The 22869-nt window shown below is 40.2% G+C and overlaps 3 protein-coding genes and 1 pseudogene across 3 annotated transcripts; all 4 read right to left on the bottom strand.

Annotated features, from left to right (window-relative positions):
• Positions 1-300: 300 nt before the first annotated feature.
• Positions 301-1411, bottom strand: LOC134645743 (trace amine-associated receptor 13c-like). The gene is made up of 2 exons (XM_063499311.1): positions 1239-1411; positions 301-1117 (listed from the first exon to the last, which is right to left on the bottom strand). Exons 1-2 carry the CDS (start codon positions 1409-1411, stop codon positions 301-303), a joined length of 990 nt encoding a protein of 329 aa, XP_063355381.1.
• Positions 1412-5862: 4451 nt separating this feature from the next.
• Positions 5863-7192, bottom strand: LOC134645669 (trace amine-associated receptor 13c-like). The gene is made up of 2 exons (XM_063499200.1): positions 7020-7192; positions 5863-6679 (listed from the first exon to the last, which is right to left on the bottom strand). The coding sequence occupies exons 1-2, from the start codon at positions 7190-7192 to the stop codon at positions 5863-5865; spliced, it is 990 nt and encodes a 329-aa protein (XP_063355270.1).
• A 2008-nt stretch (positions 7193-9200) lies between these two features.
• On the bottom strand, positions 9201-10309 carry LOC134645706 (trace amine-associated receptor 13c-like). The gene is made up of 2 exons (XM_063499248.1): positions 10137-10309; positions 9201-10017 (listed from the first exon to the last, which is right to left on the bottom strand). Exons 1-2 carry the CDS (start codon positions 10307-10309, stop codon positions 9201-9203), a joined length of 990 nt encoding a protein of 329 aa, XP_063355318.1.
• Positions 10310-14195: 3886 nt separating this feature from the next.
• Positions 14196-21210, bottom strand: LOC134645692 (trace amine-associated receptor 13c-like; annotated as a pseudogene).
• Positions 21211-22869: the final 1659 nt, after the last annotated feature.

Here is a 22869-nt window from a genome sequence, read left to right as displayed (position 1 = left end):
GTATGTCCCCTCTGGCAGCAATAATAGTGGCCTCAACCGGGGCATCACTGTTCATGTGCAGATGTGCAGGTAGATATTTCATGTATGTGATGCTGCTTAGATCTAAGAATTCTGATGTAGCACCAGCCCACCAAGGAGAACTTTTACTGCATTAGAAACTCAGAGAAAATACACAGTTACTTAAAAAGAAAATCCCTCTTTATACCATAAAGAGAATAATGCAAACATTTGTCGAAGAGAAGAGAAGGGTCGTCACTTAGTTTTGATTATGGTAATCTTTTTAGAACAGATTTCTTTCTTCTACAGTATGCTGACTTCACAGGAGACAGGCTGCAGTATCTGTAGAGTCACAATTAGTTTCACAGCTTTTCTAAACCAGGGGTAGAACATAGCATAGATCAAAGGGTTTAGACAGGAGTTTAAAAGAAAGAAATAGAATACAATAGATGCAGAGGCACTATTGAGCAACTCGTCTCCAAAAAGTGAAACAATGTAATATGGGCAGAAACATATTAGAAACACAAGAACAAGAACACCCAGAGTCCTGGCTGCTTTTAACTCTGATTTAGTTGCTGTTAGAGTCACTGAGAGCTGCAGTGTCACAGCTGTAACCTGAGAGCGCATGGCACGGGCCTGCGACACAGCCACCACAAATACTCTCATATACAGAAATACAATGACAGTAACTGGAATAATAAAGGATAAAACAAGGTCAACAAATCCTGCAGTGAATTCAACAAAAATTATACATTCTCCAAAGCAAGAATTATGCTTGCCTGGTTGACTTAGATCATCTCTTACAATCATATAGCAGTAGAAAACTGAGCAGAGCCAACACAGACAAACACAGAGTTTCACTCTTCTCTCTGTGATTCTGGTGGGGTAATGCAGAGGGTCACAAATAGCCACATAACGGTCGACTGATATCAGCACCATGTCGCCCACTGAGGCAGAGGTAACAATGAAGGATATATAATTATACAGAGAACATGTGAGCTGACCAAGAAACCAACACGCTGTATTTCGCAGGATTTCTCCAGGCATAAACAGAAGACCAATGAGAAAGTCAGTGACAGCCAGAGAAAGGAGCAGGATGTTAGTGGGTTTGTGGAGCTGCCTAGAAAGATAGGAAAATATAATTTAAAAAAATCAACAGAAAGAAACTATTCAAACAGGTATAAGAAATCAGGTATAGACTTGTAAAGCAACAGCAGCAGGTAAAAAAAGTGAAACTCTGCCTGAAGTGGGAGACTGCAATGATGACAAGCAGGTTGAGAGTCACAGTTAGCAGAGACATTGATGGCATCAGAATGTGAAAGAGCAAAACTTGTGATAGAGGAGTTGTAGGCTTCTTGCAGGAGGTGTTGAAGAGTTGTGGAAAGCAGAGATCTGCTCTGCCCTGGGTATCCATCTTCACAGACCTGCAGAGAGCGTTGTGACCAGGATTAGTAATATCCTCACACCTTCTTTAAACTCCTCCCCTTATCATTCTCTCAGTGTCTGTTGGACACTGATGCCCATCTTCCCTTACTTTGGGCCATTATGTTCATTATTTTTTGATCGTAACCATATCTCTCTCACTGTCTGCCTGTCCTCATCCCTCTTTCTTGGAGGTTTTGTATGTGATGTCATGAGGATGTCATTCAAGAGCTTCCATCATATTGGACGAGATAAGTGGTAGTTTACATAGAAATTGCCACTATTTATTTTTCCCCTCACAATACCTACATTCTTGTGCATGGTTAGCTGCAGCAATCATCATAGACAGAAAGCAAGTCTTTTTTAAATCACTTTCTTGTTGTTTCAGATATAAGTACCCGAGAAAAAAAAATAGGCATTGCAAAAATAGTATAACAGTATAACAATTATGTTATTTAAAGTCGCTAGTATCTGTTTCAAATGGTATTTGACCATTTAAAAGTTTTATATTTATATTTTCATTATCCTTTCTTAGTTTTTTCTTTCTCATCTTGTTCATCCACCTCTTCCATTTCTACTCTTGCCTGCTCATATCCATCTCATCCTTTTCCCCCTCACCTTAATCATCACTCCTGAATTGTAGTTAGTGTTTTAACAAAAGAAATCCTCCAGGTTCTAACTTAATTTAATCTCTTTATTGTCGCAATTAAGTTATCATCATGCAACCCCCAATCCCTGGACAGATGACAAGAAATGGCTAAACAACAACATAACATTACAAGCTAGCTAGCTGCTGTACGTTTTAACATCCTAAAACTTTTTAAGTAATTTCCCTCTGATCAACAGTTTAATTACATTTTCACATCATTAAAGTTTATTTGCTGAATGCGAGTCTACCCATGTTAGATCCACTGCAAAAAAAGTTTCAGTAACAGCCATGAATGGCAGCAAACAGGAGCTAACAGCAGTGCCCTAAGAAAGGAATTTCTATTTAACTTTTAGTATTTATATCATGTGTTATAGAACTAGTCAAGGATTTCTTTGTTTTAACATTTGTAATAATTGTTTATCCAGAGGTACGACCTTTGTTCCCATCAACATCAGAGGGGAAGATAATTCATAGCTCTGCAATGACTGGTTTTGTGCAGAGCTATGTGTGAAGAAACCTCTTTGTCAATAAGCATAAGCTAAAACTGGTACTAATACTACTAAGGATGCAAAGGAATACAATTTTCTCTAATCACCTTACCTTACCAAAAGCTGTTAAATATGTGCCTTGACTTCTTTTTTTTTCTTTAAGTAAACTGTACTGAAAGAAAAAAAAAGAAGTCCAGGCACCCATGTCAGTTTAGTTGCATTCAACCTTCATTTTGAAGGTTGATGTTAGTTACGGTTTTTTGGGTGCCCGGCTTTCACAACAGTATTCAAATGATAGGGTACGTTCTATAGCTCATGCTAGCTGAGGATTAAAGCCCACTGAATGCAAAATGTCAAATTACAGCTCCAGGAAACTTGAGTTCCTAACTTTACAAGGGGCGAAAAGTTCATATGCTGGTTCATAAATGTGGTCTTCACAAAGTTAACGATCCCTAGAGCTATCAGACCACAGCAAACCTTGGAGCTTTGAAACAGTGCTGAGCTGCTCAAATATCCTCCTTGAACTTTTCAATTAAATATCATCCAGGTTGGGCCAATGGTAATATGGATGCTCTCTCCTGCTATTGTCAGTCATCTGCCTCAATGGCACATATTGAGACCTTGCTTTCTGGTACCCTTCTTCCAGATGCCTTAATTTGCAGCCAGATGGTGGGGCGCCAATACACCAATTAGTAGTCTCTCAGAGCCTTAGGGATAAGGTCTTGTTTCACAATAAGTATGGTTACCAGGCGATTGACAGGACACCAACGCAGAAAACATTTTGAGAGGTGAAACTTGAGTCTTAGTAGCGCCCCTTTTAGGCAGGGTTGGGTTCTTCTTTTCTCTTTATTAGCACAAGTAGAAGAAAGTAGGGGGTATTTTGTTTGAACTTGGAGCTGTGTGGGGCTCCTTGGTGCAGAGTGGTGGTGTGTTCGAACTTTTTGACAAGTAGGAGAAGGCTTTGTGGTTCACTCCCATTATATCGTCATAGTGGCCCCTCCCAACTCTTCTCATGATACCTGTTAGGGTGGGACCCTATTATGAAGACAGCCTACAAAAAGAGTAGAGTAAACTGGGAGAGATAGTCACTCCGAAGTAACTTGCTTATTTAATATATTTATGCTTTGCTTCAGTTCGCAGATCGCCAGGCTGTTTCTTTGTCAGTGTGGATTTCAGGCTGCTGGTCTGAGGTCATTACATGCATGTGGCTACAATAATTTGTGGGGTTTTATTGAAATAGCTTAGAGCCGAAGACTTTTGTATGTTTTTGTATATTAACACATTGCATGTTTAAAAACAGTGGAGAGCACAGAGAACGGTGGTTAATTGTTATTAATTAATTGTGTTCAGGGTAGTTTAATAGTCCATGATGGTTTTGGTGCTTGGAGTATGTTTTTTCTTTTGATTCCAGTGGGGTGTCCAAATTCATAGGCTGCATCCTCCTGAGGACTCAGCTTTCAGTCTACGTGGCCCGGGTCCACTCGCCAACTGGTCAGGGAATGCACATTACCAAAGGTTGCCACGAGGTTTTAAGGTGCCCTTTAACATTTGTGATAGAGGCGATACTAAGCACTGCTTCATAACAACAATTGCCCTAAAACACTGATGATCTGTCAAATAGAATTTAAATGGCTTCTGGGGCATAATAATTATATATACGGAACAAAAGTCCAGTCTGAGAAAGGGGGAAAAAACACTTTCAACTTTTGGAGCAAAGTCAGGAAACTTTTACAAAGCATGTCTTGATGCATGCTCAATCATCCAGGTATGTAAATCTCCAAAAGTTGATTCTGAAGCTACCCTGGAGCTTTCTTTTCCAGCCGATCCAGGAGAGAATGACAACTGCTGCCTAAAACCTGTAGTGATCCCGTATGTGTCAGGAGTATCGGAACAGTTGAGACACATTTTTTCTCTGTGGTTTTTAAACCCCAAAACACGCTGCACCAAAAATTGGTCCACCCCAAGGATCGGGTCCCCTGACACAAACAGAGTAACATAGTGTACGCTGTTAAGTGCCAGGAGGATTGCCAGGACTATACATCGGAGAAACCAAACAACCTCAGGCTGGCTTCAGTCATTATGCAAATGTACTGTTTATAAGATTGGGGAAACCTGCAGTCAGCTGAGACTGAAGAAGACACTTAGATGAGTGACGAAACGTTTCTCCCACTGAAAACACTACGGCCAGATGAACAGAATCAACTTTTGGAGATTTACAAAGCATGGTGTTAAATTCCTTTATATCGCCTGTTTTCGCACAGATTTCAATTCATGTTTAATAATCGATGGAAAAATCTATGACTATATTATCTATGTGCTAAAAGAGCTTCTTCTAGGACATTCATTGTGACATAAATGTGAAAATTTGGATTGATGGAGGTAAGAAGAGAGGCACAACAGTGAGTGTGTAGAACGATCTGTAAAACAGTGTTTTGAACTGCATTTCAGCAAGTGGTGCTTGTGCTTTCATCCCTCCACAACATTTAAACCACTACAATTCTCAAATAGACAAAGACAGACAAAACTAAATCATAAATATTATATATAATTGTTTATTATACTAACTAATTTGTATGTTATACTTGGATGCCCACATGTGAAACCTATTTTTGATGTCCTACCTTTAAACTGTTTTAATTAGTATACCCTACAGCTTTAAAATTGTACCATTTTTTGTGAAATGGGGCACTTTTGAGTCATCTAAGAACATTAAGGTGTTTGTCATGTTGGTTTTAAGTTTTAGGGCTAACTGTTTAGCCCACCAGTGGGCAGTGATTTCAGAATATATGTTTATGCTCTGTGTCAGTGTCTGCAGCTCTGTTTCAGTTTACAGTTCAAATCCTCCTGATGCTTTCATACACTCGCCCATGTCAGTTTAGTTGCATTCAACTAAACTTAGGCAAAACTGAGAGTATTTTTAGTACTTTACAGTAATTATAAATAGAAACTTGTAGGCCTAATAGGCCTATTTTGAATTCAGTGCAACTTTTGATTCTTAAGAAGACTAGATTAATATTATACTGTACAACTCAAATGTAATGCAATTTATATAACAATTAAAAATATTACATTTTAATTTGTTATTAATATATCAAATATACAGTCTACAATATGGTTCTAAGATAAGCCAAGGCATTTTGCAACTTGTCTAATAAAGGAATAAAGCTGTAGTACCTTGCCCTTTTATTAATATACTGAGTAATAATTTGCAATCTCTATCATTTCTCTTATAAAGACAGAAACGATTTTACCTTCTGCTTGTTTAGTTTTGCCCATAAACATCTTTTTAAAGGAGATTTCTTTCTCCTACAGTATGCTGACCTCACAGGAGCCAGGCTGCAGTATCTGTAGAGTCACAATGAGTTTCACAGCTTTTCTAAACCAGGGGTAGAACATAGCATAAATCAAAGGATTTAGACAGGAGTTAAAATAATACAGATAGATCACAATAGTTGCAGATGAACTATTAAGCACCTTTCCTCCAAAAACAAAAATACAATAATGAGGACAGAAACATAATAGAAACACAAGAACAAGAACACCCAGAGTCCTGGCTGCTTTTAACTCTGATTTCTTTGTTGTTAGAATCACTGAGAGCTGCAGTGTGACAGCTGTAACCTGAGAGCGCATGGCACGGGCCTGAGACACAGCCACCACAAATACTCTCATATACAGAACTATGATGACAGTAACAGGAATAATAAAGGTTAAAATAATATCAGTGGTTCCTGCAATGTAGTCTACCAGAATTTTACACTCTCCATAACAGGAATTATGTTGCCCTGGTTGAACCAGTTCATCCTTTATGAGCAAAATGTTGTAGATAACAGAGCAGAGCCAACACAGACAGACACAGAGTTTCACTCTTCTCTGAGTTATTCTGGTGGGGTAATGCAGAGGGTCACAAATAGCCGCATACCTGTCGACTGATATCAGCACCATGATGCCCACTGAGGCCGAGGTAATAATGAAGGATACATAAGTAAACACTAAACATGCAAGCTGACCAAGAAACCAACAAACCTTCTTTCGGATGATATTTGCAGGCATCAACAACAGACCAATGAAAAAGTCTGACACAGCCAAAGAGAGGAGGAGGATGTTAGTGGGTGTGTGGAGCTGCCTGAAAGAAGAGAGAGAAACAAAATCATCTGAAACATCTGAAAATAATTCAGTTATAGGTGTAGTATGTTCAAGTGTAGACAGAAGATAAGTTGTAGCAGACTGAATGTAAAGATTACTGGTAGGAGAAGGAATATGGTATGAAGTACCTCATATAATGAATATCTAAACTCTCTAAGTCTGTCATCTAATATTAACATCTAATATATACAGATCATTATATAAAAATAGTCTAACAGTTAAAATGTAAGTCTAGTGCACATATGAGTAAAATCATGTATTTACTTAAGCTGACTCTGACTTGTAAAGCTACAGTAACAGTTACAAAAGTGAAACTCTGCCTGAAGTGGGAGACTGCGATGATGACAAGCAGGTTGAGAATCACAGTTAGCAGAGACATTGAGAACACAACAATATAAGGAAGCAACAATTGAGACAGAGGAGTTGTAGGCTTCTTGCAGGAGATGTTGAAGAGTTGTGGAAAGCAGAGCTCTGCTCCATCCTGAGTATCCATCTCCACAGACCTGCAGAGAGCTCCAGCTCTGGCAGAGTTGTGACTAGAATTAGTAATATAACTGATCCCCATGCCACATCCTCTCAACTCCTCCCCTCTTCTTTCTTTCAGTTCTTGTTGGACATTGATTTCCCCCTTCCCTTTGCCAATAGCTTCAATATTTTCTTCCTGTAGTCCTGCCTCTCTCTCTTTTCTACATTCCTTTTGGGTATGTTGTACTTGTGATTCTTTTAGTGTATTCTAACCTCTCTCTCTCTGCCCATTCTAGGTCAGAAATGGAAGTCTCAGTTATTTAATTGACTCCACTTGTCGATCGGTAGGCCCACAAAACCCCTATACAGGATGTTGATTTCAGCTCGCTGATTAAAAAAAGGTCCTAATCCCTGATCCTATGAGTCTTACCCAGTGGATAATGTAGGATTCTGGCACTGATAAGGGTGAGGGGACTCACTGACTACCTCGAATCAGCCAGGTGTTTTCCATACTAACCCTGATAAAAAGTAGCCTGAGTAGCCCATCAGTCTCACCTGTTAACCTGTTATTTAACATGGCACTTGTTATTTCTGGTATTATTTTAGAAGCTTGGAAGACAGGGTAACATGTGGGAGCTATTTGCACTAATAAAAAATAATCCTGGACTTCTACCTTTACTGTTTCACTAAAGGTGAAAAAGTGAATGTCCACAATTTAGGCTTGAATTGCAGGAAACTTTATTAATGGGATTCAGCAAAACAATAGTATAATAAAATAATGAAAATCACAAAAAATATTGAAATCAATTAAACTTTACTCATCTAACTAAGAATCTCTAAGTTTATTCTTATTTTTGGTGAGAAGAGGTTGAAGGAGGGATGAGCACAGCCAGGCCTAGAGATGCACTCAGCTGGGCATTCAAGTTTTTGACATTTAATCATCCGATGTCCACTCACACCTTATCTCTGTCTATCTACCTGACTTACATGATTTAAAACAAAGTTTAACCGTTTAAACTTTAAAATCAGTTCATTACACTACATTTGTTACTCTTAACATTAAGAGTTCACATTTACATCATATTTAAACATTCACTCACATATAGACAAAATTCACATCAAGCTTCATTCAGTTTGTGTAATTCTGCTAGAATTAAATTTGTCTGTAGCACATTTTCACTTGAACATTTATTGCAACACAATCCCTTAATAATTCAAATTCATATTAAGAGTTTCTGTTACATTTTAAAACTCTGCTGTCAATCACCATTTATTTATTTTATGAAACTTCTTTTATTAAATCATACATTTTGTAAGTCAGACTCTCTCAGATTAGTGTCTTCAGAGTGTTGCTTCAACCACACCCACATACACCCACACACACTCTGATAATTTTCACTCACATAAAGCTGGATATTAAGACTTTTTTAGCATCTGTTAGCTGTGATGTAAAGGTACCCAGGGTGACATTGCAGTCTCTTTCTACCCCAGGTCTGACTGAAGAAGTCACTTGGATGAGTGACGAAACGTTTCTCCCACAAAATGCTACGTCCAGATGAACAGAATCAACTTTTGGAGTCTCACGATACACTCCACACAGGAGTCATCAGTCACACAGGGCTATAGTCGGGTTTGCAGCTGCCTGGTAACAAGGCAAACTTGAAAAGCTGGAATCTTCCATCTGAGTAGCCACAGCAACATTTTGGTGATTAAAGCAATCATGTAGTGGTTTTTGGTGACGCTGTTTTCAACCAGTCTGACCCAATGATAACCAGCAACCACTTGGCAAACAGTGTCGGAATGCACATTTTGTTGCTAGTAACAGGAGGTTACCAGTGGGTTGTTAACCCTTTTCTAGGCCTCTATAATTGAAACCATAGAGTACTAAGCACTATTTGACAACCACCGTTGGGGTTATTACTCAAGAAATGTGTTTATTATTACTTGTTAAATGTCTTAAAATTAATGTAGCACTTTATTAATAGAGAAAGTAATTTGTTAAACCACTTGGTACATTAAGGAAAGATTTCTTTCTTCTACAGTATGCTGACCTCACAGGAGCCAGGCTGCAGTATCTGTAGAGTCACAATTAGTTTCACAGCTTTTCTAAACCAGGGGTAGAACATAGCATAAATCAAAGGATTTAGACAGGAGTTAAAATAATACAGATAGATCACAATCGATGCAGATGAGCTATTGAGCAACTCGTTTCCAAAAAGCGAAATAATGTAATATGGGCAGAAACATATTAGAAACACAAGAACAAGAACACCCAGAGTCCTGGCTGCTTTTAGCTCTGATTTCTTTGCTGTTAGAGTCACTGAGAGCTGCAGTGTGACAGCTGTAACATGAGAGCGCATGGCACGTGCCTGAGACACAGCCACCACAAATACTCTCATATACAGAATTATGATGACAGTAAGTGGAATAATAAAGGCTAAAACGAGGTCAACAAATCCTGCAATGAATTCAATGAAAATTATACATTTTCCATAGCAAGAATTATGCTTGCCTGGTTGACTTAGATCATCTATTAAAATCACATAGCTGTAGAAAACTGAGCAGAGCCAACACAAACAGACACAGAGTTTCACTCTTTTGTCAGTGATTCTGGTGGGGTAATGCAAAGGGTCACAAATAGCCACATAACGGTCGACTGATATCAGCACCATGTTACCCACTGAGGCAGCGGCAATGATGTAGGATACATAATTATACAGAGAACATGTGAGCTGACCAAGAAACCAACAAGCTGTATTTCGTAGGATTTCTCCAGGCATAAACAGAAGACCAACGAGAAAGTCAGTGACAGCCAGAGAAAGGAGCAGGATGTTAGTGGGTGTGTGGAGCTGCCTAGAAAGACAGGAAATATAATTTAAAAAATCAACAGAAAGAAACTATTCAAACAGGTATAACAAATCAAGTATAGACTTGTAAAACCACAGCAGCAGGTAAAAAATATGAAACTCTGCCTGAAGTGGGAGACTGCAATGATGACGAGCAGGTTGAGAGTCACAGTTAGCAGAGACATTGAGGACACAACAATATAAAGGAGCAAAACTTGAGACAGAGGAGTTGTGGGTTTCTTGCAGGAGATGTTGAAGAGTTGTGGAAAGCAGAGCTCTGCTCCATCCTGCGTATCCATCTCCACAGACCTGCAGAGAGCTGCAGCTCTGGCAGAGTTGTGACCAGAATTAGTAATATAACTGATCCTCACACCACATCCTCTCAACTCCTCCCCTCTTCTTTCTTTCAGTTTTTATTGGACATTGATTTCCCCCTTCCCTTCGTCTTGGCCAATAGCTTCACTATTTTCTTCCTGTAGTCCTGCCTCTCTCTCTTTTCTACATTCCTTTTGGATATGTTGTACTTGTGTTTTTTTATTGTGTCCTAATCTCTCTCTCTCTGTTCATTCTAGGTCAGAAATGGAAGTCTCAGTTATTTAATTGACTCCACTTGTCAATCGGTAGGCCCACAAAACCCCTATACAGGATGTTGATTTCAGCTTACTGATAAAAAAAGGTCCTAATCCCTGATCCTATGTGTCTTGCCCAGTGGATAATGCAGGATTCTGATGCTGCTGTGGGTGAGGGGACTCACCCAGTACTGACTACCTCGAAATCAGCCAGGTGTTTTCCATACTAACCCTGATAAGACGTAACCTGAGTAGCATGTCAGTCTCACCTGTTAACCTGTTATTTAACATGGCACTTGTTATTTCTGGTGTTATTTTAGTAGCTTGGAAGGCAGGGTAACCTGTGGGAGCTATTTACACTAATAAAGAATAATCCTCATTGTTACAGCAATAAAGGATGAATATGGAAACATACTTACCACCCCATATTATATTAATATTCAGTTCAGTCATTTTATGACAATTTGTATACTTCTGAAGCCTGTAATGCAGCCTTAGTGGAAGATTTTTTTGTAATTTGGCTATGCACACTCTCATTCGGATAAATCCAAATTGAAGAATGACATTACGCCATCAGAAATAAATGAGTGTGGTGAGGCATGGTCGGCGGTGTCGTGCGGATGCACCTGCACAGCATCCGCTATCACGCTCGCCATGTTTAAAACCACGGGGAAGCAGGGGTTGAGAGAGTTGTGGTGTGACATTATGTGCGCCTGGCAGCTTGTGAGCTGCAGTCGGAATGAATAAAGATGGCTCTGATTAACGATTTCTGGAGTGGTGGAGGAGCGAGTGGGTCCGTGCCCACTGGAGGTGGGGGAACTGCTCCAGCTGGAGATGGAGGAGACACACGAGGGTCCTCTCCAGCCGGGAGCGGTGGAGGAACTGTGTGGGGAGACGGAGGTACCCGTGACAGGGGAGCCTGCTCGACCTGGGTCCGAGCGGGGGCTCACGACCGTCCCTGCAGGGTCGTGCCGGCTCGCCAGGTGGCCACTGCGGCTGTTCCCCCTCTGACACCTTAGTCACTTCACACCTCCTCTTCTCACCCTGCTCACTACTCCCCACCCCCAACCATAGCATCCAGCACACAACCAACACACGAATACAGCCTGTCTCTTTCGACCATCCAGATTAGGAGGGAACTGAGGAGGATCAGAGCCAGGAAGGCAGCGGGTCCAGATGGCATCAGCTCAAGGGTTATCAAGTCTTGCACAGATCAACTGTGTGGGGTGATGGAGCACATCTTCAACCTGAGCCTGAGGCTGGGGAGAGCTCCACAGCTCTGAAAAACTTCTTATGTTGTACCAGTGCCAAAGACTCCACATCCCAAGGACCTCAACAGCTACAGGCCAGTGGCTCTGAAATCCCACCTGATGAAGATACTGGCAAGCTTCGACCTGGCACAGCTTCACATCAGTGGACCCACTTCAGTTTACCTACCAACCTGGCACTGGAGTCAATGATGATGCCATCAATCACCTCCTTCATCATTCCCTCTCTCACCTGGGGACCGCTGGGAGCACTGTGAGAATCATGTTCTTTGATTTCTCCAGTGCCTTTAACACCATTCTTCACACAGTTCTGAAGGGCAAGCTGAAGAACACAGGAGTGGACCATCACCTGACAACATGGATGGTGGACTACCTCCCTGACCGACCACATTATGTGAACTCAGGGCTGTGTGTCGGACAGGGTCGTCTGCAGTACAGGGGTCCCACAGGGAACATTTCTGGCTCCGTTCCTCTTCACCATCTACACTGCAGACTTCTCCCACAACTCCACCCAGTGCTTCCTGCAGAAATTCTCTGATGGCTCTGCCATAGTCAGCCTCATCACTGATGGGGATGAGAGGGAGTACAGAGAACTGACCCAAGACTTTGTGGTCTGGTACCAGCAGAACTACCTCCAGATCAACACTAGTAAAACCAAGGAGCTGGTGGTAGACTTCCGCAGGCACAAACATCCTCCACTGCAACCACTAAGCATCCAAGATATAGACATTGAGGCTGTGGATAGCTACAGGTACCTTGGTGTTCATCTGAACAACAAACTGGACTAGACTCACAATTCAGATACCCTCTACAGAAAAGGGCAGAGCAGGCTGTACCTGCTGCAGAGACTGGCCCTCTGGACCCAGTGGAGGTGGTGAGTGTGATGTTTACAGAGATTTTATTTTGAAAAGGTCTAATGTAAGGCGGAAGGAAAAAAATAGAAAAGAAAGAGACAACGAAAAACGGTAGATAAACAAGTTAGCGCTGTAGACTGTGTTACCGCTGCAAGCCTGAGAATTAAAGAATGGAACTGAGAAATACTGAAGGTGTCATCATTAAAGTTTGAGGCATGCAAACATTACAGTGAGCGACAGGAGAATGATGGCTAAGCTGTCATCCCTGTTGGACAACATCTCCAACCCCATGCAGGAGACTCTGACAGCAGTGAGTAGCTCCTTCAGTGGCAGGCTGCAGCACTCATGATGTGGGACCAAGAGATTTCACAGGTGTTTCTTTCCAACCGCTGTCAGACTCTAAAACACGGTCTCTGTAGATGACCTCACATGTGCAGACAGACACACACAAACATCCAATACACCATGATAGCCTTCGCTCAGTCTCCCTTATATGCTATATTTTTGCAATATTTATGTGCAATACCAAGTACAATTTCTTTTTATTTTTTCCTACTATAACAGGGTATTTTATTCTATTTTGTTGGTACTTTATTCGATGGTATATAGTATTTTATTCTTGTCGTGTAGTATGTTATTCTTTTTTATCTTAACCTATTCTATTGTGTTTTTCTTTACGTTTACTGCTCTTAAACTTGTACTCTCCCCCCTGTTTTTGAATCTTTTAAACCAATAAAAAGATGTGAATAACAATAAGAATAACCCCAGACTTTTACCTTTATTGTTTTTCCAAAAGTTAAAAAGTCCACAATGTAGGTTTTAATTGCAGGAAATTATATTAAAGGAATTTAGTAAAGCTGAACCAAAACGAAATAATGAAAATCACAAAAAATATTGAATTCAGTTAAACTTTACTCATCTAAGAAACTCTGAGTTTAATCTTATCTTTAGTGAGGAGAAGTTGAAGGAAAGATAATATAGCCAGGCCTAGAGATGTGTTTATCCCTGTGTTCAAATCAGCTGGGTCTCACTGCTCTCACGACACACTCCACACAGGAGTCGTTATAGTAACACAGAACTGAAGACTGGTTTGTGCTGCCTGGCAACAAGGCCAACTTGAAAAGCTGGAATCTTCCATCTGAGTAGCCACAGCAACATTTTGGTGATTAAAGCAATCATGTAATGGTTTTTGGTGATGCTGTTTTCAACCAGTCTGACCCAGTGATAGCCAGCAACCACTCGGCAAACAGTGTCAGAATGCACATTTTGTTGCTAGTGACAGGAGGTTGCCAGTGGGTTGTTAACCCTTTTCTAGGCCTCTATAATTGAAACCATAGAGTACTAAGCACTATTTGACAACCAGTGTTGGGGTTATTACTCAAGAAATGTAGTTTATTATTACTTGTTAAATTTCTTAAAATTAATGTAGCACTTTATTAATAGAGAAAGTAATTTGGTAAACCACTTGGTACATTAAGGAAAGATTTCTTTCTTCTACAGTATGCTGACCTCACAGGAGCCAGGCTGCAGTATCTGTAGAGTCACAATTAGTTTCACAGCTTTTCTAAACCAGGGGTAGAACATAGCATAAATCAAAGGATTTAGACAGGAGTTAAAATAATACAGATGTGACTCCTAGATGTGACTCCTAGACTTCCGGTATTATGTAGAGGGAGGACGTATGTGCGAGGGCACCCGGTTCACATCTTAAAATTATATTTTTATAACAAACTTGCTGCGTACACTGCGACACATCTGTATGTTGAAGTCAATTTAACTAACTTTGAAAATAATTAGCATGTCTAAACAAGCGAAACCAATTAATGTACAAACTCCGGCTACACGTGCTGCAAGTAAGCTAGCATCCTTTGCAGCTAACAATACGTCGACATTAACAGACGACCCTCCAGCACCTGAAAACCTTACAGCTGTAATGGTGTCTATGGACCAACTATCTGCCGAATTTGCCAAACAAAGAACCTCCCTTAAGGAGGATGTTTCTGCCCTGATTCGAGACGCCATCAGACCGATTCAAGACTCACTGGACTTGCTACAAACAACGGTGAGCTCTTTCCAGAAACGTCTTACCTCCGTGGAGTCTATTGCCGGGGATAACTTTGAACGGCTAACAGTAGCAGAGGCATCCATCAAGATGCTTCAGACCCAGAACCAGTCGCTGGCAGACCGGTGCGACGACCTGGAGAACCGCTCACGGAGAGCTAATCTCCGTATACTGAATATTCCTGAAGGCAGCGAAGATGGTAAAGATCCCATAAAGTTCATCTCAGACGTCATGATGGAAATGATGGGTTCCGAAGTTTTCCCTGCACCTCCTGAACTGGAGAGAGCTCACCGAACCCCGACTTCCAGAACCAGCCGGAGATCATCCCCCCGCGCGTTCCTGGTCTGCTTCTCCAGATTCCAGCAGAAAGAAGCCGCCTTGCGCTGGGCCAGGAACCATCAGCTCCAGTACCAAGGTGCTACTATTAGGATCTATCAGGATGTCAGCGTTTTACTCGCCAAAAAGAGAGCCGCGTTTAACAGCGTCAAGCAAGCGCTGTACCAGAAGAACGTCAGATTTCACCTGCTATATCCAGCCCGGCTGCGAGTGATGCATGGAGACGACAGGCTCACCTTTGACTCACCTGATGAAGCCCAGCAGTTCATCGACCGGACTTTCGGTAAGGATTAGGACAATGAGCCGCGGTTTGAACTTTCTGACCCAGTGATGTAAATACTCCTGTGCTTGGCAAAATGTAGGTCAATTTGCGGCCCGCGGACTCGAAGTATAGACACTCAGTGATGTTCCTGTTGGCCTAAATAATATTATTCTGAGTTATCTCTTTAAGTTGTTTATACTAAAGCTGATGCCTTTCAACTGTGAGTATAAGAACTCTATTCATATATGTGTATGCACCTGTTTAAGAGCGCTCGTACTGCTTAATCATAATGGTGGTTTTTTTTGTTGTTGTTGTTGTTGTTTTTTTGTTTTTTTCTTTTGTAATTATATTCTATCATAGGAACTGGGAGCCTTCTTGTGTAGAAGTGTTAAAAAATGTGTTTCTGGAAGTCTTTAGTAATAGTGTTTAACCTGCAGCTTGCCTCAGAGAGAGCGACAAGTATAGGTTTAGTTTTAGTTTTGTTTTCATCCTTGTTTATGGACAAGTGTAAGGGAAAGGACACCACCAGATCTTTACAATGTTTGTTCACCTTTATGTACACAAGAGTTGAAATTTTCCAAATCGTGCACTTAAATACGCTCATTGCCTATCTTTTTTGCTGGTTACTCTTATGTTGTAATCGCCTTAGTTAAACATGGTGAATGGTATTGATGTGGGGGCGGCTGCTGTGCGATTCATTAGCTGGAATGTGAAGGGTTTGAATGGGCCTGTCAAAAGAGCTAGGATATTTAATCATCTTAAGTATCTAAAATGTGACATTGCATTTCTCCAGGAAACCCACCTGTTGGTAAAAGATCATATCAGACTTAAGAAAGGATGGATAGGAAAAACGTTCCATTCGAGCCTCAACTCAAAAACATGTGGAACAGCCATACTAATCCATAAAAGAATTCAATTTAATGCATCCACTATTACTTCGGACCCGCAGGGGCGATTTGTGATGGTTTCAGGACTCTTGTACCATAAACCTGTGGTTCTGATAAATATTTATGCCCCGAACTGGGATGATGATAAGTTTATTAGCAAAATAATATCATTAATTCCAGATACGAACTCAAAACAGCTGATTTTTGGTGGAGATTTGAACTGTGTGATGAACGTAGCACTTGACCGTTTCAGCTGTAAACCTGCAAATCTCTCTAAAAAAGCCAAGTTATTATCCGTTTTTATGGCCCAAATAGGATGTGTTGACCTCTGGAGGTTTTTATTTCCACAAAGTAAATCATTTTCTTTTTTCTCTAATGTACATCGTTCATATAGTAGAATAGACTATTTCTTTATTGACCAGAATCTTCTCCCCTTAGTCAAGAAAACTGAATATTTAACCATTGTAGAGTCAGATCATGCCCCTGTACTTTTAGATCTTGCGTTTCCTTTTTACCAATCAAAACACCCACCCTGGAAATTAGACAGGACTCTCCTGGCAGATGAGGGTTTCTGTGAAACGATATCAAAAAAAATAGATGACTTTTTAATTTTCAACCAGAAAGATAATGTTTCACCTTCCCTCTTGTGGGAAACATTAAAGGCCGTAATCAGGGGAGAAATCATCTCATATTCGTCTAGAAAAAACAAAAAGAATCAAATTAGGCAAGAGGAACTAATTAAAACCATCTCTATGTTAGATGCTCAGTACTCTGCTTCTCCTTCTCCTGAGCTTTATAAAAGGAAGCTAGATCTCCACACAATACAATTTGCTGTCAACTGAAAAAACTGAACGTCTTCTGTTAAAATCACGAGGTTATGTATATGAGCATGGCGACAAAGCCGGACGTTTATTAGCACACCAACTTAAATGCCGCTCAGCCGCACAACAAATCACACAAATACGAAAAGATGATGGTGAGCTAACAATTGACCCTGAAGAAATTAAAGAAACTTTCACTACATTTTATTCAAATCTATATACATCTGAGACTACAAGTGTCTGCTCTGATATGGAGCATTTCTTTAATAATCTTCAGGTTCCTCTTGTAACAGCGGCCCATAGGACTGAAACTGAACTTCCACTCAGTCATGTAGAAATAGGTACTGCAATAAAGGCGATGCAGAATGGCAAGGCACCGGGCCCGGATGGGTATCCCATTGAGTTTTATAAAAAATTTTCTGACAAGCTAATAACAATTTTACTTGACATCTTTAATGACTCCTTGTCTCGTGGGTCACTTCCTCAGACAATGACTGAAGCATCTATTTTCCTCTTGCTGAAATCAGGTAAAGACAGCACAGAACCGTCCCATTTCACTCCTAAACTGTGATGTAAAAATCTTGGCAAAGGCTCTTGCCCTACGCCTAGAAACCACAATCCACGACGTAATATCTGCTGACCAAACTGGCTTTATCCCAGGCCGTCACTCATTTACGAATGTCCGTCGACTCCTAAATGTTATCCACTCTCCTGCATCCAGAGTGGTGCCTGAGGTGGTTATCGCGCTGGATGCAGAGAAAGCATTTGATAGGGTGGAATGGGGTTATTTATTCGCTTGTTTAAAAGAATTTGGTTACGGCCCCAACTTCATTTCATGGATAAGACTTTTATATTCATCACCCAAAGCCTCTATAATCATAAATGGTAAATGTTCACATTATTTTAAGTTGACAAGGGGTACCCGTCAGGGCTGTCCAATCAGTCCATTGTTATTTGCCCTGGCCATAGAGCCCCTCTCTATTACACTCAAAACCTCGCAATCAATTGCAGGTATCCATAGGATGGATAAAGAGCATAGAGTGTCCCTTTATGCAGATGATCTGTTAATATATGTATCTGATCCTGTTTCATGTGTCCCCCATATTATCCATACCCTAAGCAGCTTTGGCTCCTTTTCTGGGTACAAACTGAACTTCAGTAAAAGCGAATGCTATCCTGTTAATGATCTGGCTCTTCAAATACAGAGCAGTGCTATACCTTTCAAAATAGCCAAAAACGGCTTTAAATATCTAGGCATAAATATAACAAGAGATTTGCATAATCTCTATGAAAAAGATTTCTGTCCATTACTTGAAAAGGTCAAATCAGACTTAAAGAAATGGAAGCCACTTCATCTATCGTTGGCAGGGAAGGTAAATTGTATAAAAATGAATATACTCCCCAAGTTTCTTTATCTTTTTCAGTGTATCCCACTTTACCTTCCAAAATCATTTTTTAAATCTGTTGATAAAGCTCTGATCTCATTTATATGGGATGGGAAAAAACCTAGAATACGCCTGGATCTGTTACAGAAGCCTAAAAATCTAGGCGGCTTAGCACTTCCAAATTTTCGCCATTACTATTGGGCCTCAAATGTTCAAAAAATCATATATTGGCTCAATACCCTTGATGAAGACTGGTGCCAAGTTGAAGCAGCGTCTTGCATCTCCACTTCTCTTAAAGTCACCTCTAGCCTTCCAATTTCCTCACGGCAGCACACCACCAGTCCTATAGTTATTAACACCCTCAAAATATGGGCTCAATTTCGAAAGAACTTTGGGTTTGAAAATCTTCTCCATTTAACCCCTATACACAATAATCACCTTTTCCTCCCCGCCAGATTAGGCTCTGAATTTGCTCTTTGGCAGAGACGAGGCCTCCATAACTTCTCTGACATGTACATAGTCTTGGCAAGTTTTCAGGATTTGTCACACAAATTTGACCTCCCTCGGTCCAGCTTATTTAGATACTTTCAAGTTCGCCACTTCCTTCAGCATCATAACCCTGACTTTCCAAATGTAACTCCATTTACTGCTGTAGATGATCTGTTGAAACTGACATTTAAGGCTAAAGGCCTTATCTCAAGAATTTATAATTGTATAGCCTCCTTTAAGAAAATAACAATGGCAAAGATCAGAGCAGATTGGGAGAATGAGCTGGGGGTGGACTTAGAGGAGGAGACCTGGGAGAGCGCTCTTTTAAGAGTAAACAACAGCACTTTTTGTGCTAAATTAAACATCATACAGTTCAAGATTTTACACCGCATTCATTACTCCAAGGCAAGACTGGCCAGAATATTTCCAAACATAGATGCAAGCTGTGAGAGATGCAGAAATCCCTCTGCAGATTTAACATATGTTTTGGTCATGTCCAACTTTAAAAGCCTACTGGTCAACAATTTTCAATAGTTTGTCCGAAGCATTGAATGTTGAACTTCAACCCAATGCAGCTATGGGTATATTTGGTGTCACAGATAGAGGACATAAAACATTAAGGAAGAGTCATAAAAACATAATCGCTTTCACTACACTGCTTGCACGCAGAAGGATATTGTTGCATTGGAAGTCAAAAAAGCCACCCAAAGCGGCTTTGTGGTTTAGTGACCTGACACAATTTATACAGTTGGAAAAGATAAAGTACGCTCTCAAGGGGTCGAAGGAGAGATTCTTTGCTGTTTGGGATACATTCCTAAAACATTTAGAGAAAGTTAAAATCATACCCACCTGAAAGAGGCTTGACAGCTGCCGAAAAACCTTTTTTTTGTGTGTGATTGGGATTAATTTTGTCCAAAATATCGCCCTTTAAGTGCACATCTTCAAATATGGTGAACTTTAAATCCACATTATTCACTTTATTTATTTATTTATTTGGATTGGTGTCCAATATGTTTTTGGGGTGGGATAAATATATAAAAAGGAGCACTGTGGCCTTGCTAAATGTATGTCTTTGTACTACATTGTTGATGCTCAATAAAAAAAAGCGGAAAAAAAAATAATACAGATAGATCACAATCGATGCAGATGAGCTATTGAGCAACTCATTTCCTAAAAGTGAAACAATGAAATATGGGCAGAAACATATTAGAAACACAAGAACAAGAACACCCAGAGTCCTGGCTGCTTTTAACTCTGATTTCTTTGCTGTTAGAGTCACTGAGAGCTGCAGTGTGACAGCTGTAACATGAGAGCGCATGGCACGGGCCTGAGACACAGCCACCACAAATACTCTCATATACAGAAATACGATGACAGTAACTGGAGCAATAAAAGTCAAAACAATGTCAGTGGTTCTTGCAATGTAGTCTATGACAAATACACATTCTCCATAACAGGAAGTATGTCGCTCTCGTTGAAGCAGGTCGTCCTTTATAAATAGTATGTTGTAAAAAACAGAGCAGAGCCAACACAGACAGACACAGAGTTTCACTCTTCTGTCAGTGATTCTGGTGGGGTAATGCAGAGGGTCACAAATAGCCACATAGCGGTCGACTGATATCAGCACCATAATGCCCACTGAGGCAGAGGTAATGATGAAGCATATATAATTATATATTAATCATGTGAGCTGACCAAAAAACCAACAAGCTGTGTCTCGTTGGATTTTTGCCGGCATCATCAACAGACCAATGAGAAAGTCTGAGACAGCCAGAGAGAGGAGGAGGATGTTAGTGGGTGTGTGGAGCTGCCTGAAAGAAGAGAGAAAAATATCAACAAGTCATTATTTCTATACTGAAACAATCCAAACAAACTAAATATTTACAGCTGTCTAAAGTGTAGACAGTTACAAGGTACTGAAGTTGTAGAAGATACTATCTACAGGTTTGCCCATCATTGTTCAAAATTAGTTTAGCAATTAAAATGCAAGTATATTGTACACAAAAATCATAAATTAATAACTTGAACTTAGTTAGACTTGACTAAGTTTAGTGAAACTACAGCTGCAGTTTTTCAAAAAAAGTGAATCTCTGCCTGAAATGGGAGACTGCAATGATGACGAGCAGGTTGAGAGCCGCAGTTAGCAGAGACACTGAGAACACAACAATATAATGGAACAAAACTTGTGATAGAGGAGTTGTAGGCTTCTTGCAGGAGGTGTTGAAGAGTTGTGGAAAGCAGAGCTCTGCTTCGCCCTGGTTGTCCATCTCCACAGACCTGCAGCTCTGGCAGAGTTGTGACCAGAATTAGTAATATAACTGATCCCCACACTTTCTCTCAACTCCTCCCCCCTTCCCTTCGTCTTGGCCAATAGCTTCACTATTTTCTTCCTGTAGTCCTGCCTCTCTCTCTTTTCTACCCTCCTTTCAGGTAAGTTGTACTTGTGTTTCTTTTATTGTGTCCTAACCTCTCTCTTTACCCATTCTAGGCCTCTATAATTGAGGCCATACAGTACTAAGCACTATTTGACAACCAGTGTTCGGGTCATTACAAGAAATGTAATTTATCACATATACTTTTAAATGTTTTAAAAGTAATGGCATATGGTACTTAATTACTAGCTGGAGAAAGTAATTTGGTACAGCTACCACTTGTTACATTACATTCTCATTATTAATGAACTGAAATGCGCCGTCAAATAATTACTAATGACAACATATATCTATATGCTAAAGACCAACACACCAACACAAATCCTTTACAGTGATTTGCCCCTGTGATTCTACTTTTAAAAACGTGAACAGGTAGAAATGGCGGTTACAACCCTGACTGCTCATCACTGCTTCTGTTACATGATGAAGATCAATCCATTCAGCTTTAACATTACTCTATGTTCTTGGCTAGCTTTGTGTTAGCATGCTGTCTGTCCAAAAACTTGCAAAGAGCCAAAGTTCTGTTGGCAGTATAATCTGGTTTCTGACTTGGATGCACTTTCCAATTTCCTATCACTCTCTCCTCCTTTTGTCCAATAAAATTAAAAGTAATGTCCATATCGCCACTTGTCAAAGGCTGAAGATCACTCCGCCATTTTCCTTCTTCAGCCACATAAAATGAAATCAGATAATGGTAGCAGAGGAAGAAAAAAAATCATCTTTGTTTGTTTTTATCTTTCTATCCACCCGGCATGCAGATAACTGAAGAACCTTTATAACGAGACTACTGAAATAACTGTGACTGTAATGCAATTACTGAATTTAGTACAGCAACGTGTTAAATCACAGCAATACTGAAAAATAAAATGTAATTACCACTTACCCTTATGGTGTTTTTATGTAAGGTAAAGCTCTTATAATGTGTGTAGAAAAACCATACCAGAAAAATCTTTAAAAGAAAACTAAAAACAACAACAACAAACAAACACTATAAAAGTTTGGTGACTTTGTTCCAAAGCATGGTGTTAGATTCGATTGTTTTTTCTTGTTCTCCTACAGATTTCAATTTATGATTGACACTTAATAGGAACATTTATTCACATATATCCATATATTATAATAACAAATGTCTCTGAAATGAGACAGCTTAAAAATGGAAACAGGTCTTATGGAGGGATGAATCCAAACTTGAACATTTTTGGTTTGCAGTGCTGACAGAATAGCCCCTTTTCCAGGTCAACTCGGCGTGGTTTGCCACGATTTTCAGGGTTTTCCATTAGGTCATAGTACCTGCTCGTTCAGGGTTCCAAGCGATCCAAGCAGGTACTAAAATGTGATGTCGTCAGACTGCATGCCACCGATTGGCTGATAAGTAGCGCCACTCAGTGAGTCATGAGTGTGTCTCATTCGCAAAAATTAAAAATGCCATTTTTGAAACCTGGCAACATGACTACAAAAAAACAACGCCGTGGTCCCTGAGTCTAACGAAAAGCC

This window comes from Pelmatolapia mariae, linkage group LG16_19 (genome assembly GCF_036321145.2).
Source record: "Pelmatolapia mariae isolate MD_Pm_ZW linkage group LG16_19, Pm_UMD_F_2, whole genome shotgun sequence".
Classification (NCBI taxonomy): Eukaryota; Metazoa; Chordata; class Actinopteri; order Cichliformes; family Cichlidae; genus Pelmatolapia; species Pelmatolapia mariae.
The sequence above is the reverse complement of the archived record's forward strand: the minus strand, read 5'-3'. Positions and strand labels throughout refer to the sequence as shown.